This window comes from Pelobates fuscus, chromosome 10 (assembly GCF_036172605.1).
Source record: "Pelobates fuscus isolate aPelFus1 chromosome 10, aPelFus1.pri, whole genome shotgun sequence".
Lineage (NCBI taxonomy): Eukaryota > Metazoa > Chordata > Amphibia > Anura > Pelobatidae > Pelobates > Pelobates fuscus.
In genome coordinates this window covers 43,892,722-43,910,885 of record NC_086326.1, presented here as the reverse complement: position 1 = coordinate 43,910,885, position 18,164 = coordinate 43,892,722, and the positions used below count along the sequence as shown (strand labels likewise).

Below are 18,164 nucleotides of genomic sequence, written 5' to 3'. Positions count from 1 at the left end.
TCTCAAACACTTTGAAGAACATAATGCAAATAGACCTTGATAAAGCCATACCCTTCTCAGCTTATAGAATGAAGGCAGTAATGTGTGCGGCGTCATTTTCTCAAAATCCCCCACACCACACATACTGGTACCGTCTTGCTTTTCCAATTCAAATAATAGGTGTTCCCCTTGCGACGTGTTTTTTACTGGCTCAATCACAAAATATTTATCTTCTATGTGCACAAGCCCACTGTAACAAAAACAGAAGATTGAACACCAGGATTAGATTAGAAAGAAAGATGTATTACGAGAACAAATGGAGTACATACTCCGAAACAGAGCATTTTAGTCTAATGGCAAAAACACCGTCCGTTCATATTCTGCAGGTATTATATTGATATCACTCTTCCTGAACCTTGCTCTGATTGGATGAGAGTATCAGCTGACTGCTTTCAGTCTATCACAGTTGGTATGAATTGGTATGGTTCCAGTAGGGGCCAAGTTGTCGGTGGTCAGGGTCTTTTATTAAGCCTTAAACTGCTCAAAATGATTTAACACTGAATGGACAGAGAGTGTGAGAGGACTCCATGCACTCTAACCAATTTGATGAGATGAAATGGTTATTGTACCTACAGAGTGGGGCTTCTATTCTCGCCCCAGCGAGACTATTCCTTTGCTGCAGCTATTCTTCTTATTCAGACCCGATTGAGGCACACCCTCGAACTCGGGAAGCAATAGCTCAGACACACACCAAGGTATGCTGAATCACTACTTTAATTTATTGCAGGTAAGCATTCGGTTTATATAGGCAAGTAGCTTATACTTGCAACAGAATGTGAAAACTATCTTCTTAACCTTAAAGGGTATACACACAAAAATAAAGAAGTTACAGTGTAATGCATACAATAACATGTTTACATGTTCCAGAGAAAATGAGAAGTTACAATGTAAATATTTCAGAACAGTTTCATGTTAATTCTACTTGAACAGGTAGCAACGTATCATGTCTAAATCATTTCAGGTTAATTTTACTTGAGCAGATAGCACAATATGTTAACCCTTTCATACAATTTCCCTTTAATGTACAATTATTACCTGGCACCAGTTACCGAAACTATATAAACCACCTATATCTGCTTTTATCTTAACATCCCAAGTTGGACGAGCCTTCAAATAGTAGGAATGCTTCTATTATAATGAATAATAGTATGATACTACTGGGATAATCAGTTACATGGTACCTGGGGTAACTTAATAACACAAATCCCCTTAAGGGTATCAACTTACTTGAGTCCATGGCACGTGCTGAGCACAACAAGTGAATTCGGCACCCCATCTACTGTTCCACGATAATAACAGGAATGTGTCTATAAGGGGAAGGAAAACAGGTGTAAAATTAAAGCAGATATGAATACTGTTGCTATTACTTAATTAATATTGCAATTTATATTCTGTCTGTAAGATTAAGGCAAGCAGGCACCTAATTGGTTGCAGTTGCTTATGATGATTCTTCATTAAGCATAAGCTGTGGATATTAAATATAACTTAGATCCATAAACCTAAACTGATGCTATAAAATACATCTGCATTGACATTCCCTTTTACACAGGCATGTCCTGCCCTCCTGAGTTATTCTGGAGAACCCTGCTTTTTTCATATATGAAGATAATCACTGCAATTTATCATAAACAGAAGACACAGTATGGAAATCACTGGGACATTCGCAAAATCATCCGAATTGCTCTGAGCATCTGCAAGAGGTCTGTGAATGGGAAGGCTAGTGTTAGACAATTTACAAACTTAGTAAAGCCATTTTGTATGCTATGAAGCCATATTTAAAGTTATCCACTTCAATTGCATAAGCAGACAATATGTTCTCCAGTTAAAATATTAAATATGCTTAGTCACGTCTAGCCAAGGAACGTACCCTCATATAACCTTAGATTAACTTGTTCTTTTTCTTTTATCTTGTATCCATCTGTCATTGCATTCAACTACTGTGCCACATAATATCAATACTTAAAGGACCACTCTAGGCACCCAGACCACTTCAGCTTAATTAAGTGGTCTGGGTGCCAGGTCCCTCTAGGATTAACCCTTTTTTTCTTATAAACATAGCAGTTTCAGAGAAACTGCTATGTTTATAATGGGGTTAATCCAGCCTCCAAATCCTCTAGTGGCTGTCTCACTGACAGCCGCTAGAGGCGCTTGCGTGATTCTCACTGTGAAAATCACAGTGAGAGCACGCAAGCGTCCATAGGAAAGCATTGTAAATGCTTTCCGATGAGACCGTCTGAATGCGCGCGCAGCTCTTGCCGCGCATGTGCATTCAGCCGAAAGGGAGGATCGGAGGCGGAGAGGAGGAGGAGAGCTCCCCGCCCGGCACTGGAGAAAGGTAAGTGTTTAACCCCTTCCTCTCCCCAGAGCCCGGCTGGAGGGGGTCCCTGAGGGTGGGGGCACCCTCAGGGCACTATAGTGCCAGGAAAATGAGTATGTTTTCCTGGCACTATAGTGGTCCTTTAAGTTTGAGTCATAAACACACTATAAGATTAAACTGTAAATTAAGTGATATTTAACAGATACCATTAATCTAGATATACCCACTATCAAGTAAGTTAATAGTGCAGTGTGATAAGTTTGCAGTAATAAAAATATAAACATATAAGAGTATTAAAAGTTTTATTGTTAATCAGCTTTTATGGAGTTAAACATTATATAAATTGCCAAAAGTAAAATATGGTATACGTCAGAAGTCTCCATGTAAGTTAATAGTGCAGTGTGATAAGTTTGCAGTAATAAAAATATAAACATATACGAGTATTAAAAGTTTTATTGTTAATCAGCTTTTATGGAGTTAAACATTATATAAATTGCCAAAAGTAAAATATGGTATACGTCAGAAGTCTCCATGCTGAGCGGTAACTTACTAACCAATGAATTGTTAGCATTATGTTGATTCTTTGCCACTCATGAAGCTCTATTGAAACTCACCCTTTATTTTTTATTTAAAAAAATTAAGAATTAAAGCAAATGGGGATCACAACCACGGACGTATGCTGGAAACAATGTGGAAGCAAAGGCACATACCTCCATGTATGGTGGGAATGCCCCAAAATAGCCCCACTGTGGGACCACATAGCACAAATTGCCTCCCGAGTTCTACATACATCGATCCCGCTAGACCCCTGGACATGGCTGTTATCTAGGCCACTGCAACACACCCCCAGATGCCAGAACAAACTAATCGCCCGCATTGCCCTGGCAACCCGAAGGGCGATAGCGGAAGTATGGAGCAAACCCGAGGTACCAACACCACAAATAGTTTTACACAAAATCGAAGAAGCCAGACACATGGATAAATTATCCGCTATAATACACGACAACATCACAAACTTCAACAAGATTTGGGACCCCTGGCTATATGAATTTCCCACACCTAGACAAACCACACCAGACACATAAATACACTCAAGATAACCAACCCCTCAACTACAAAAGGGCAGACCCTGGGGAAGAATACACTCCACAAAGAACCAGACCCTCCCCACCTTCACCCCCCCCCCTTTTTTTTTTTTTTTTTCTTCTCCTCTTCTAATCCACCTCTAAATCTAACACCCCAAGACACCAGACCATGGAAAGAACACAACAGATTATCCGAATCACACATACCCCAAGCGAACAACCACGACCATAAGCTCCCAAACATGCCACCCCCACAACAAATCATCAACTTATAACGAAGATCACCATTCCCTATAACACGCTCAATACCGTCCCCTATAAAGGGGAAAAGACCCCCCATCCCCCCTCTTCCCCACTCCCCCAACCACAACCAACGACATCCGCGGACCCACACTACAGTTAACCAGACCACTAAATTGAACACAACACAACCCGAAGGTTAGATAAGATAGAGACTGAAGGAAACGCCCATTCGGGCCCCTCGACCCCCACCCCCACAAGTTCTGCACACTTCCCCACCCCGTAACTCACTGTAAACTATTCCACTAACTAGAAACAGCTTAACTCTGCAAACTGACTATTACACAAAGAACAATTACTGCTACAACCAAGTCATGCTGTTATTACACGACAAAAGAGTTAGAGACTCCAAGAAAACGGAACCCCAATCTCACTCTAATAGTTCTAACGCTAAAAATTAGCCTAAACTTGTTTAGTTATATATGTTATGTAACTGTTGAAAAACCTGACAGAACAGGCTCGTACAAAAGGAATCTAATATTCCATCACCATATCACAACTCTCACTCTATCCTTCTTTATAAATCTGTACTGATGGAATGTTGGAACCCTGGCTTCTGCGTAAGCCCATGATCCACTCCGGCGCAATGCATACGATCCTGTAATATCTGTCTTTTGAAAATAAAGAATTACAAAAAAAAAAAAATTAAGAATTTTCAGATTTCATAAGAAATTCTGTCTCTGTCTAATTCTTCTCAACCGGTTGAAACAACAATAGTTTGTCCATAAATTGTTCAATTCCTCAATAGAAGGTTGGCCAACCGTAGAAGATACCATGGTCAGCTGAAAACTTTTAACAGCCACGTAGGCTGGAAACATGTATGCCTGCATCAGTAGAACATGCTCTCCATGAATGTCATCACTAACCCCATCCCAGGTTGGCACATCACAATTCTGGAAGGATTGCTCAGCAGTACCTGGGCATATCACTGCACAACAGGGCTAGTGTGGGTGAGTGTACACACACACACACACATTAGCAGCAGACAATTCACTGGATACATTTCTAAAAAGTTACAGTAGTTTAGAAAAGAAATACAAAATAAACCAATAAAAAGAGAATAAATTGTTCTTTATATTGTTAATATATTTTACGTGCATATTTTAAATTTTAGAGATATTTTAATTAATACATAATAGATGTTGTAAAATTGATTTTTGAACAAGCACCTAAACCGCCTCCTCTTTCTACATGTGCACAATTTATACTCACATTACAAATATCTCAAGCTGGTTCCGACTGATAGATTATAACCCTTGCTACAGAATTTAGGTCATTACACTTACCTGTCTAGTGTGGTTTAGTGGCCGTAATCCACCATGTGTGTGGTACTCAAATCGCTCAAAGTCAGGACTCACAAAACCTCTGCAGTAAACCAATGAGTTATATAGTTAATGTCTGTATTTTTAAGGTGATAAAATAATAAAAAGTTATAATGAGCACTCTAATTGCATCAGTTACTGTATGTAAACATTGTGAATTGCAAAAAGATGACAAAACTGGTGTCTTATTGTGGACAATAGTGTGATTTGTGTACTGTCAGAATATCTTCACTGGCAGACATTTTGTGGTAAGATAGAAATTAAAAATGTATACTGTAAGACACTACTTAGCATATGTTACTCCATTTTGTAACAAAAGGCGTCACACATTTTGTTTCTCTAACTCTATTCATTCGAACTCTGAAATGTGGCTAACGTAAACACTGACCAGAATTAAGCTTGATTCTACAAGAACTTATGTCTGCAACAAGGGGGGTTGAAAAAGCCCAGACACATATACATATATATTCAAAATGGTTGTATACAGCAAACACAGACTCAAAGGAATCCATGTTTAAAATGGAATTTGGCAAAAATGTGATTCTTTGTTAATAATTTGCATATGCCCACCCAGAATCCTTTGCGGTGGTAACATTACTGCAAATTTGTGATTTCAGTAGGAAAAGCAAGTCTTATGGCTTGACTGGTGTGCAGATTTTTGTTTAACATTGTATTAACTATCTATCTATATATATGGGTTGAAACGTTTATCCTTTGATTACAACACAAATTACTTCCTGAACAAAATCCAAAGAGTGCTCTCATTCTCATTCTTGCATTTTATATACCTACACTGTGCAGCACCTTGGTTAATTTGATTAACACTATATTAAGGTAGAGTGCTAGATCTCCAATCTTTTTTGTTATATCTATCTATCTATATCGATATAGACCCTTGGTATAGCACCTATGTTGATAATATTGAATATTCATGGATAGAGTCCCAATGAAGGAAATGTGTTATTATTAAACTAATATTAGCTGAATGTATGTAAAAGACATGTATATTTCACATGCTGTCACATTACTAAGTAATGCACATAGTTTCACACAATGAGACAGTGCAACTAAAAAAAAAAGAGACACAGGATTACCAGAAAGAGATAACACTAAAGTAATTAATTTTACTTTATTAAAGGACCACTCTAGTGCCAGGAAAACATACTCGTTTTCCTGGCACTAGAGTGCCCTGAGGGTGCCCCCACCTTCAGGGACCCACTCCCGCCGGGCTCTGGGGGGAGGAAGGGGTTAAACTTACCTCTTTCTCTAGCGCCGGGCGGGGAGCTTTCCTCCTCCTCCTCTTCTTCCTCGCGACGTCATCGGCTGAATGCGCATGCGCGGCAGGAGCCGCGCTCGCATTCAGCCGGTCGCATAGGAAAGCATTCATAATGCTTTCCTATGGACGCTTGCGTGCTCTCACTGTGATTTTCACAGTGAGAAGCACGCAAACGCCTCTAGCGGCTGTCAATGAGACAGCCACTAGAGGCTCTGGAGGCTGGCTTAACCCTTAGTATAAACATAGCAGTTTCTCTGAAACTGCTATGTTTATAAAAAAAAGGGTAAAAGCTAGCTGGACCTGGCACCCAGACCACTTCATTAAGCTGAAGTGGTCTGGGTGCCTAGAGTGGTCCTTTAATGGATTGATACAAGGTTCCATGAATTAGTAAGTTGAAACAGAGACCAAATGCGTCAAAATCATACTTTATGGCCCAAAAAGTCGCTATGTCTGAGAAGTCTCTTTGAAGATTGACAGACATGTGACAAATGAACCATAAAAGGTAACACAACAATGACGTCAACCGCATCACGAAATTCTATTAACCCCTTATACAAAGTGGTAGTTGGAATTCTTGATGAGAATTTCTTGTAGTGTTTAAACGCCACCTATTGATCAAAGTCTATATGACAATCCATAGAGAAGATACACCCACTTGATTCCATTGGCCACTTTAAATTAATGAGGTAAAGAAAGTTAAGATAAGCTCTTCCTTAAAAATTGAGGAAGGCCGAACAAGAGGTCTTTGATCATTAACCAAAAGCTGGACACATCTAACTCTCTGTATCTCTTCCAACTAAATTCTGGAACTATGAAAATCCAACTCTGTCTTTTCCAACTGAATCTGGAATCCTTTAATGATCAGAACTCTGATAATTCTCTAATTCACAATCTCCATTTAAAAACATACTCATACCAGCACCCACCATTCATGGAATATATTTCCAAAGCTAAAGGATTTCTACCAAGAAAGCTGGTAAAAATGCTGGTTTCATTTACAAAAAACAGAAATATACCTGGATATGGCTAGTCAGATTTAAAATCTTTGAAATCTGAATTAGCTGAGGAAATATATGGTTCCATGTTCCATTCCTGCAGGTGGAATAAGTGAACGATATATTTACTGTTAATTTGCCATTTTTAGCATATCAAGCTATTATCCAGAGATATTGACCAATCTGAAATTAGGGGCAGTTAATCATTAATCAGAAAAGTAAATAATCTGCAATGTAAAATTTTGATTAGAATTATTCTTTTGGCATACTGGATTAAAAGAAAAAAGTTAAACTGATTTCTTGTGTGAGAAATATTGTATTTTTTTTTTTTTTAATTCTTTATTTATTATAAGGTTACAATATCACATGCATCAGCAACATTTTCCGACATAAACCATTAGGAGCACTTCAAGGCAGGCATAAAAACATATAGGTTGCAAATGAGTACAGTAGTAATAAAACACAACCTGTTGCGCTAGGTGTAATAGATTGCGCTACCGCCCCAACGTGCCACCCAGGTTCAGGGTGCTCCACCTTAATTTTTTATTAAGTGTAAAATGAGAAAAGAGGGAAGAATCACCTGATGTGAGATAGCCAGGATAACATGATGACGGCATCTGTTGGGCCTTGTGGTATTCAAGTATACTTCCCCACTCCCACCTTAAGTAGAAGGCAGCCTCAGTAAGGGTGCGGTTTAACCATATTAATCTCCGGCAGCAGTAGCTCTGTGGAGGCAGTGTGAGGAATGTGCCGTCAAATAATAGGGGGTATAGGGGAAATATTGTATTTGTTAATTGCAATATTAAAGGTGTTTTTCCTGCAAGAATTGTAGCCAGCAGTGAGTGAGTTAACCCAGTGTGATTCAGACTGACAGTCAAAGTTACGTCTGGAAGCTGTGCTGTGGGATGCTGCGATGTGTTCTGTGTTAAGGAATGTCTAGCTGAAAGTTTCCTGTAGTAAATCTTGTTGACAATTGCATCTATATGGATATAACTGTTGCTATTGAGCTATCTTTAATTGTGTCAAAACCCTTGCCATATTGTATACTTATGTTATACCTAAATATTCACTGATTATTGTCACGTATGTTACATATTATTATTAATTATTGTCACAAAAAATGATATTTTATAATCAATTTGTGATTATTGTGTGTAATACAAATCCTCTAATAAAACGTACTCCAGGGTCTATAAGAGTTAAAATAGTGGGTAACTCTTCGTTTTAAATCAATCAAGGGGAAACCGTGCCAATGTATACATTTTTATAATAAAAATTATTAAATACATTTTTGCTAATGTTTATAAAATATTATTTTTAATATTTATTACCCCATAGATATCCTCACAGTAGCTGTGAAGAAAATGTATACAGTCAGTATAAATTGTAAAATGTTAAGGAGACAGAGTTCCTCTAAATAATCTTTTAATAAAATATGTATCTAATTTGACTTTGTTTTGTGTACCTGTTCCTTTGTAGTTTTAGCAGAAGAGTACCATTCGAGGTTTGGATAGAGTAAGATACGTTTTCCTCCCATTGATCCTGCAAGAAAAATAAATGTTAAATTAATCTTGTCCATTTTAAAAGTTCCAATTTGTATATACTGTATTGTTGGCTGACCTAGCTTGTACTTACTTGACATATTTTGTTTGACATTTTTATGTCATGACAATGGGTATCAACAGAATGTTCCAGTGTGGAGGAAGAGATCTAATTGAATTGGTGTTTGTGTGCGGACATTGGCCTCAATTAATTAGATACAATCACGTTTGTTAGCTCCCGATAAACCTTTTAACGGTTTGTAACTATTAAAGGGACACTGTAGGCACCCAGACCACTTCAGCTCATTAGAAACATAGAATGTGACGGCAGATAAGAACCATTCGGTCCATTTAGTCTGCCCAATTTTCTAAATACTTTAATTGGTCCCGGGCCTTATCTTATAGCTAGGATAGCCTTATGCCTATCCCACGCATGCTTAAACTCCTTCACTGTGTTAATCTCTACCACTTTAGCTGGAAGGCTATTCCATGCATCCACTACCCTCTCAGTAAAGTAATACTTCCTGATATTATTTTTAAACCTTTGCCCCTCTAATTTAAGACTATGTCCTCTTGTTGTGGTAGTTTTTCTTCTTTTAAATATAGTCTCCTCCTTTACTGTGTTGATTCCCTTTATGTATTTAAATACCCCTGTCTCGTCTTTCCTCCAAGCTATACATGTTAAGATCCTTAAACTTCCTTGTAAGTTTTATCCTGCAATCCATGAACCAGTTTAGTAGCCCTTCTCTGAACTCCCTCTAAAGTATCAATATCCTTCTGGAGATACGGTTTCCAGTACTGCGTACAATACTCCCACTGAGGTCTCACCAGTGTTCTGTACAATGGCATGAGCACTTCCCTTTTTCTACTGCTAATACCTCTCCCTATACAGCCAAGCATTATCCATTAGGACCTCCAGCTTCAGATTCTTCCCCGTAGGAAAGCACTGAATAATGCTTTCCTATGGGGGGTAGTGTAATGTGGGTGCGGCATTTTCTGCGCATGCGCAATAAACCCCGCTCGTCGAAGGACGGAGGAGGGGCAGAGCTTTGACCCAGCGCCGAGGGACATCAGTGCTGGGATAAGGTAAGTAAATTAAGGGGTTTTAACCCTTTATTTACTGGGTAGGATGGGGGTGCGAGGGAGGGGGGAAGCAGAGGGATCGGTAGTGCCAGGAATACAGCAACGTTTCGACCTAACAAGAGGTCTTTGTCAAGCTTGACAAAGACCTCGTTAGGTCGAAACGTTGCTGTTAATTTTGTCACAATAAATCTGCCTGCGGCTGTCATATATGTCAATCAGAATATATTAAGTAAAAAAAGCAATGTGATGTGTACAAAATAACTGTTTTATATTTGCAAAGTTATTTTCATCATCCAAGAGATGTCGCAATAAGCTTTTAAGAGAACTCAACAAGACAACTAATAAGAAAGAGATTCTGACTTAGAAATTTAAAAATTCTATTTTCTTTCAAAATACAAAGAATAAAAATAATAACATTACATAAATCATATTCAGTGAACTGTGTTATGGTAACATGAGGGAAGGACACAGAATATCGTAAGATCCCTAACAACGTCCGTCTAGTGAACGAGAAAAGTTACGATTTACCGTATTATGTGGATCTAAATTCCTTTTTTCTCTGTTCACCAATTTCTGTGGGAAAACAATCTCGTGGTCGGGGAGTCCATAAACGTGATACTCTACGGGATGCAATACAAAGAAAGAGTATGAGCCAACATTAACAGATCAGGGACTATAAAATAAATAAATAAATAAATAAATACTTCTGGGCTTCCAATATATGTGCACATTGAGGGGTACAGTAAGAGGTGGGGGTACTTTAAAGAAAGGGAGGAGTAAGTACTAGCGAGGTGAATATAGATTATCGATGAGTACATTTAAAGATATATGATTAACTATATAAATGAAGATTAAGGGGGGGGAGGGATTGTGGAAGAAACAGGGAAAAGGCATGAAGGGGAAAACTAAAAAGGGGTGATATTTGAAAGTGATCTGAAATAATGGATGGACCGATAGAGAAAAAAGAAATGAGAAAGAAAGAACTAGATTAGACGGGGAAAAGAGAACTATAGAGAAAGAATAAAAAAAAAAAAACATATTTTGGACAGAATTTGGAATGACCAGCTTTCGGGAGAGCCTCCCTTTTTCAAGTCTAAATAAAGTTGAGTTGTGATACTGATGTTAGAGCTGCATTGGTGCAGATAAGGCACAGTTCTGATAGGAAATATACACCATTCTCACAGAGGATGGTGAGAGAGAAAATCCCCCACAAACAAACAATGCAAGGGATGGTAATAGAAAGGGGAGAGTTAAAAAACAAAACATGTTTTATGCAGATTCAGAATGCATGTACTCACATCCAGAATATGCATGAATGCATATATACAACATATACTCACGCATACACACACACACATATATATATATATATGCACACGTACATACACATACAAATACACACAATCACATATATAGGTAAGTGACAGAGGGGCCAGAGACAGGCAAAAAAAAAGCATGAAGTAGGCGAAGAGAATCTAAAATAGTAAACATATAACCACACAAAAATGATTGAAATGTTCTTAAAAATTAACATACGATAAGACATGACAAAGTGTAATAGCACTGTAAGTAAAACCAAAACGTATTTCATAAAGACTAAACAATACAAAAACAATGAAACAGAATGAGACATTGGAAAAAGAAACACCAATAATGGGATAATTATCAAGGACGTATTATATATCTATATCTATATCTATATCTCTATATATATATTTATACTGTTAATAGAAACAAACAATAAAGAAGTTTTTAATAATGTTACAATTATTGAACAGCAAACTGAGCTTTCTCTGTGTGTAACATTAATGAACAAACTGATTTATTGAACTACCTGCTTACACTACTGGGGTCTGATAGTCAGATTTTTAGTTTTACTTTCAGAGTAAAAATCTTCCAATAAGTTAAGTAGCTGGTCGTGGCTAGAGGTTTAAGGTTTAGTACATTTCTTTATTGTTTTCAGACCAAACAAACACATGTTTGTTAAATATTGGGACAACAAAGCCACTATTAAAAATCCTATAGAGTGTTATATGCCAGTTTATGATAGTTTATTCTCTATACATGGGGTCCATTGATTCTAAGGGCTGCAAACCATTTTCCACCTAAATGTTGTTATTACACAAATGCCTTAAAGGGGACACTCCAGGCACCCAGACCACTTCTGCCCATTGGAGTGGTCTGGGTGCCAACTCCCACTACCCTTAACCCTGCAAGTGTAATTACTGCAGTTTTTTATAAACTGCAATAATTACCTTGCAGGGTTAACTCCACCTCTAGTGGCTGTCTACTAGACAGCCACTAGAGAGCACTTCCTGGATCATAGCACAGGAAACCGGTGCTAGAGTGTCGCTGGACGTCCTCACGCTGTGTGAGCACCTCCAGTGTCGCTCAAATCCCCATAGGAAAGCATTGAAATTCGTTTTCAATGCTTTCCTATGGGGAGCGCTAATGCGTATGCGCGGCATTGCCGGCCGACGCAATCACTAGGAGGAGCGGCGGCGGCGGGAGAAGCAGCGACATGGGACATTGTCACTGCCTCAGGTAAGTAACTGAAGTGGTTTTTACCCCTTCAGCAACCGGAGATTGGGGGGTCGGAGGGAGAGGGGACCTGCAGTGCCAGGAAAACGGATTGTTTTCCTGGCACTGGAGTTTCCCTTTAATATCAACAGAGGTGGATGAATGGGGCCCTGGGCCAGTACAGTCACAAGGGCCCATTCAATGTATTAGGAAATAGTTGCAATACATAAAATGATAAAACTAGTTAGATCACACCTTTTTCTTATTCATACTGTACTGCAAGATGTTATTTTTATCTTGTGTACAAGGAAGTAAGATTCCAGTGGAAAGTAACGTGAGCCAACTCCCCATTTTGCTAAATCATTAACCCTTAAGGTCAATGATGATCTATACCAGTGATGACAAACCTTTCTGAGACTGAGAGCCCGAACTGCAACATGAAACCAAGTTATTTATCTTAAAGGGCCAACACTGGAAATAAACCTGAAAACTGAGATTTAATAAAAAAAAAGACAAAGAAAAATATGCCACCATCTCATCACATGAAAAGTCTGTCATTCTCCAGTCCTGCTCCACCTATGTGTCCTGCATACTTCTTCCCACCCTCCATCCCTGGATCAGTAATGCCCTTTGCAGACCTACACATGCCCCAGTAGCTCTCCATATAGAGAGAACACAAGATACACTCCCTCGGCCATCACTAGATCACTAGCCCTGAGCATGGAGATCTGAAGACAGTGACACACTGCTGCCCACATAGCTTGTTCACCAGGACTCCACAACTCGGGCTGCCCCGCTAACTGCCTGCCACGTACCTGAGGGGGTACAGGGGTACTCCTAGCATAGTCCTGGCCCAGGATTGGGGGGAGCATAAGAGAATAGCTTAGAGTATCATAGTAGCATTTACATGTTTGTAGCTAGGAGTCACAGGATCCCAGTCTTAAAGAAGGGCCCCCATATGCTCTCACTGGTACACACACACTGGCATACACCCAATGACACTCTCATTCACTGGCAGGGCCAGTGCGAGGATTTTTGACTACACAGACGATTATGCATTTTGCCACCCTCCCACCCCCCAAAAAAATGCATCTTCACCTATGTGTCTCATAGCCCTCCTTTTAAATTTCTTACTCCCATTAGTGTTTCAAATCCCCTTTCTTGAATGTCATACCCCTTTTGCCCCTTTGTGTCTTTCACCCTTTGTGCCTTTCACCCTTTGTGCCTTTAGTGTGTCTCTTACAACCCATCTTATATATTTCTTACTTCCCCGCCAGCCCCTTTGTGTTTTTCTTCCCCCCAGCCCCTATTTACCTCTCTCGCCACCCCCTCCCCCCCGCCCCTATCTTTCTTTCTCCCATATAGACAAACAAATATACAAACATACAGACACACAACCATACAAGCACACAGACATAGTTATTCAGGCACACAGTCACAAAGATATACAGACACACAGTCATAAAAGGCACACAATCAAACAAACACAGTCATACAATCTACACATACAGGTACACTGTCATACAAACTAGGGATCGACCGATATTAATTTTTTAGAGCCGATACCGATAATCTGTGAATTTCAGGCCGATAGCTGATAACTTATCGATACCGTTATTCTGTACATTTACCATTTAAAAAAATAAACTATTACACAAATCTACTGTTAACTGAACATGTTTATTATTTATTTATTTTTTTGCAAATCCTTTTTTTATTATAGGACCACTATAGGCACCCAGACCACTTCAGCTCAATGAAGTGGTCTAGGTGCCAGGTCCATCTAGGGTTAACCCTGCAGCTGTAAACATAGCAGTTTCAGAGAAAAGAGGGAGGAAAGTCCCCAGCGCAGAGGGAGCCCGGTGCTGGAGAATGGTAAGCGTTTAACCCCTTCCTCCCCCTTCAGCTCGGCGGCATAAGGACCATGAGGGTGGTGTGTGTTTGTGTAGTGGATGCTGTGTGTGTGTTTGTGTAATGTGTGTATAGTGAATGCAGTGTGTGTTTGTGTAGTGTGTGTATAGTGAATGCAGTGTGTTTGTGCACTGTGTGTATAGTGAATGCAGTGTGTGTTTGTGTAGTGTGTGTATAGTGAATGCAGTGAGTGTTTGTGTAGTGTGTGTATAGTGAATGCAGTGTGTGTTTGTGCACTGTGTGTATAGTGAATGCAGTGTGTGTTTGTGCACTGTGTGTATAGTGAATGCAGTGTGTGTTTGTGTAGTGTGAGTATAGTGAATGCAGTGGGTTTGTACTGTATGTATAGTGAATGCAGTGTGTGTTTGTGTAGTGTGTGTATAGTGAATGCAGTGTGTATTTGTGTAGTGTGTATAGTGAATGCAGTGTGTTTGTGCACTGTGTGTATAGTGAATGCAGTGTGTGTTTGTGCACTGTGTGTATAGGGAATGCAGTGTGTTTATGCACTGTGTGTATAGTGGATGCAGTGTGTGTTTGTGTAGTGTATATAATGAATGCAGAGTGTGTGTTTGTGTAGTGTGTGTATAGTGAATGCAGTGTTTTTGTGTAGTGTGTATAGTGGATGCAGTGTGTGTGTGTTTGTGTAGTGTGTGTATAGTGAATGCAGTGTGTTTGTGTAATGTGTATATAGTGAGTGCAGTGTGTTTGTGTAGTGTGTATAGTGGATGCAGTGTGTGTGTTTGTGTAATGTGTATATAGTGAATGCAGTGTGTTTGTGTAGTGTGTATAGTGGATGCAGTGTGTGTGTTTGTGTAATGTGTAGATAGTGAATGCAGTGTGTTTGTGTAGTGTGTATAGTGAATGCAGTGTGTTTGTGTAATGTGTGTATAGTTAATGCAGTGTGTTTGTGTAGTGTGTATATAATGAATGGGTGGGTTCACGAGGGGGGCTTACCTGGGATCCAGAGTGCTGCAGGAGGTAGTTGGGAGTTGGAGGAGCTGGCCCTGCCCAGCCCCTCTCCTCTAAACTTTCTTTGCACTCCAGTCTTCTTGGGAGGAAGTCCTCCCATGCCGGTGAGAGAGGGGCCAGTGGTAGCTCCGCCCCTGCTGACCGCCAGCCGCGCTGTGTGCTACAGGGGGAGCAGAGATATGACGTGTTCATATCCCCGCCCCCTCCACACAGTCCGCGGCACTGCAGAAAGGAAGGCAGGCTGGAAGGGTTTTCAGGCGCTTGGCCACGCTACAAGAAGTGACTGTCAGGAGAGGGGCGCCGTGCGCTTCCCTCTTGTCAGCCACCCGGACATTTGCGCCCCTGGGCCGTTGTGCCCCAAGGCGGCCTTATGGACGCGCCGGCCCTGCACACTGACACGACAAACAGTGATTGGCACCTACTTTTAACCAACACACACTTTCATAAAAACATGCTCTCACTGATACACATACATTAACATACACTCACTGACACACACACTTGCTGACACGAAACACAGCCATTGCTGCACACACTACTACAGGTCCTAGCCCCCCACTACTTCCCCTAACAGCCCACTTCAAGTTCTATCCCCCCACTACAACCCCTAACTCCCCACTACAGGTCCTCCCCCCACTACTGTCCCTAACATCCCACTACAGGTCCTAACCACTCCACTACTGCCATAACACACCACTACTGCCCTACAACACCACTACAGGTAATTTACCTTCATTTTAGCCTCTAATTTACCGATACTGCTCCTATGCACCAACTATTACCCCTAACCCCCCGCCCCCCTCCCATACTAATGTTCCTAATCCTTTACTACTGCCTCTAACTCCTACTTCTCTAACCACCTGCAGGTCCTTACCACCAGTACTGCCCCTAGCCCCACAACTATAGGTCCTAACCCCCCAGTACTGCACCTATCCCCCCATTCTAACCCTGCACTACTGCCCCTAACCTATACTACAGTCCCTTATCCCCCACTAAAGCTTCTATGCCCCACTTGTGACCTATGCCCCTACTACAGCCCCTAACACCTTGCTGTGTAACCCACACTTCAACCCCTATCTCCCACTAGAGCTCCGAACCCCCACTACTGCCCCTATCTCCCACCACTGACTCTCACCACAACTACAACTTCTATTCGCTCACTACAGCCTCTATCCCATCACTACCGCCTTAACCCCCTAATCCCCTCATCCAGTACTTAACCCCCCACCCCCCTACTAGGTATATTGGGTTTAGGGACAGCTTGCTAGAATCTCCCTTCCCATCTTGTACTAAATGGAAATTCCATTACTTCTCACATTGTATTTCCCAAACATCACACATTGCCACACTCACAGCGACCTAGACACCATTCAAATCTACACATACCACTCGCAGCTACTCACATGTAGTAGATTATGTTACAGATCAATAAAGCCAAAAATCTAAATAACTCACCCCAAAATAGGAACCACAGAAGAGCCAACTGCGAAGTTTGCTTCCACATATCTGGAGAGAGCTTTTTCCTTGTGTTCTGTGACACAGCCTCCTACATTGTGGCTCAGGGTTACACCAGAAACGAGAAGAGCCGGAATGTCTTTCAGCTTTGCATTATGATGGTAGAATGAGTGTTAAAACCTTCTAGTCACTGTCCAGCTTTGAAAGCATGTGCAGGAACCAGTTTAGCAAGTTATAGATCAAACTGTTAACACACAACACAGCATAGATGACCTCATATGGTCCTGGAATTTACATACCATAAAAGAACTCGGTAGCTGAATTCAAATAATTTCTTAAGAGTAACCAATTTAAAAACATGTATATTTATCACCTCTATTAGAAGTTTCATTCATGATTGGTTTTCCCTATTGCAATAAGTATATTCCACAGTGCTTTACCCTGGGTAAACAATACATACAACTGGCAGGTGACAATAACAAAAGGTGATGAAGACTTTACAGCTGAATGGAAGTGGATGCATGGAGATTACACAAAAGGTAGAGTTCAGTAGGTTAAAGTGTTACAGACATGCTGCCATATTCAGAAGGGAAGGCAGACTGCAGAGTACATGATCCATGTCTTTCTATATAGATATATATATAGTACACGTTTGCTAATGCAACTGTGACGTAAGAACATGTGATACGGTTAGAACAATGGAGTTACATAAGGCGGAACAGGGTTAGACAGGGAGAGGGAGGCTATCTTTGGCCTGGGGCATGTGAAAATAAGCAGCCTGTTTTGCCATCACTCCAGTTCAGTAGCCTAGTCCATTTCTTCCTTTGGTCTTCAAATTATAATTTGTAATGTACAAAAACCCCTCCAACAATTAAGCAGATACAGGTGGGGGAAAAGACAAAGATAAGCAAACAAGAAAACAGACAAATCATCAAAGGAGGAAAGATAGTGATAGATAAAGAAAGCTGTCATTTTGGCACTGGATAGAGAGAAAAACTAGCGCAGAATCAAAACGTGGGTGTAGTATGGGTAATGGGAACTGAGAACTATCTATATATGGGAATGAATTTGGTGATGGGTAAAGGGAGGCAGTAATAGGTACTCAGGGCCGGCGCATCCATAAGGCGGCACAGGCGGCTGCCTTAGGGCGCACCGGCCCAGGGGCGCAAGTGTCCAGGTGGCCGCAGGAGGGAAGCGTGACCGAGCGCCAGCAAATCCGTCCAGCCTGCCTTCCACTCTGCAGTGCCGAGGACTGTGAGGATTGGGGCAGAGATATGAACACGTCAAATCTCTGCTCCCCCTGTAGCCCACAGCGTGGCAGGTGTTCAGCAGGGGCCGAGCTACCGCCGAC

General features: G+C 40.7%; 1 protein-coding gene across 1 annotated transcript in view; it reads right to left on the bottom strand.

Moving 5' to 3' along the window:
* Positions 1–17,075, bottom strand: part of LOC134575876 (disintegrin and metalloproteinase domain-containing protein 9-like) — a 48,043-nt gene extending 30,968 nt beyond the window's left edge. Inside the window, exons 1-6 of the mRNA XM_063435320.1 lie at positions 16,814–17,075; positions 10,487–10,578; positions 8,800–8,876; positions 5,028–5,106; positions 1,267–1,346; positions 52–229 (exon numbers count right to left, since the gene is read on the bottom strand). Coding sequence (XP_063291390.1) covers positions 52–229; positions 1,267–1,346; positions 5,028–5,106; positions 8,800–8,876; positions 10,487–10,578; positions 16,814–16,862 — 555 coding nt within the window. The 5' untranslated portion in view covers positions 16,863–17,075. The remainder of the gene's footprint in view (positions 1–51; positions 230–1,266; positions 1,347–5,027; positions 5,107–8,799; positions 8,877–10,486; positions 10,579–16,813) is intronic.
* Between the last annotated feature and the right edge of the window lie 1,089 nt (positions 17,076–18,164).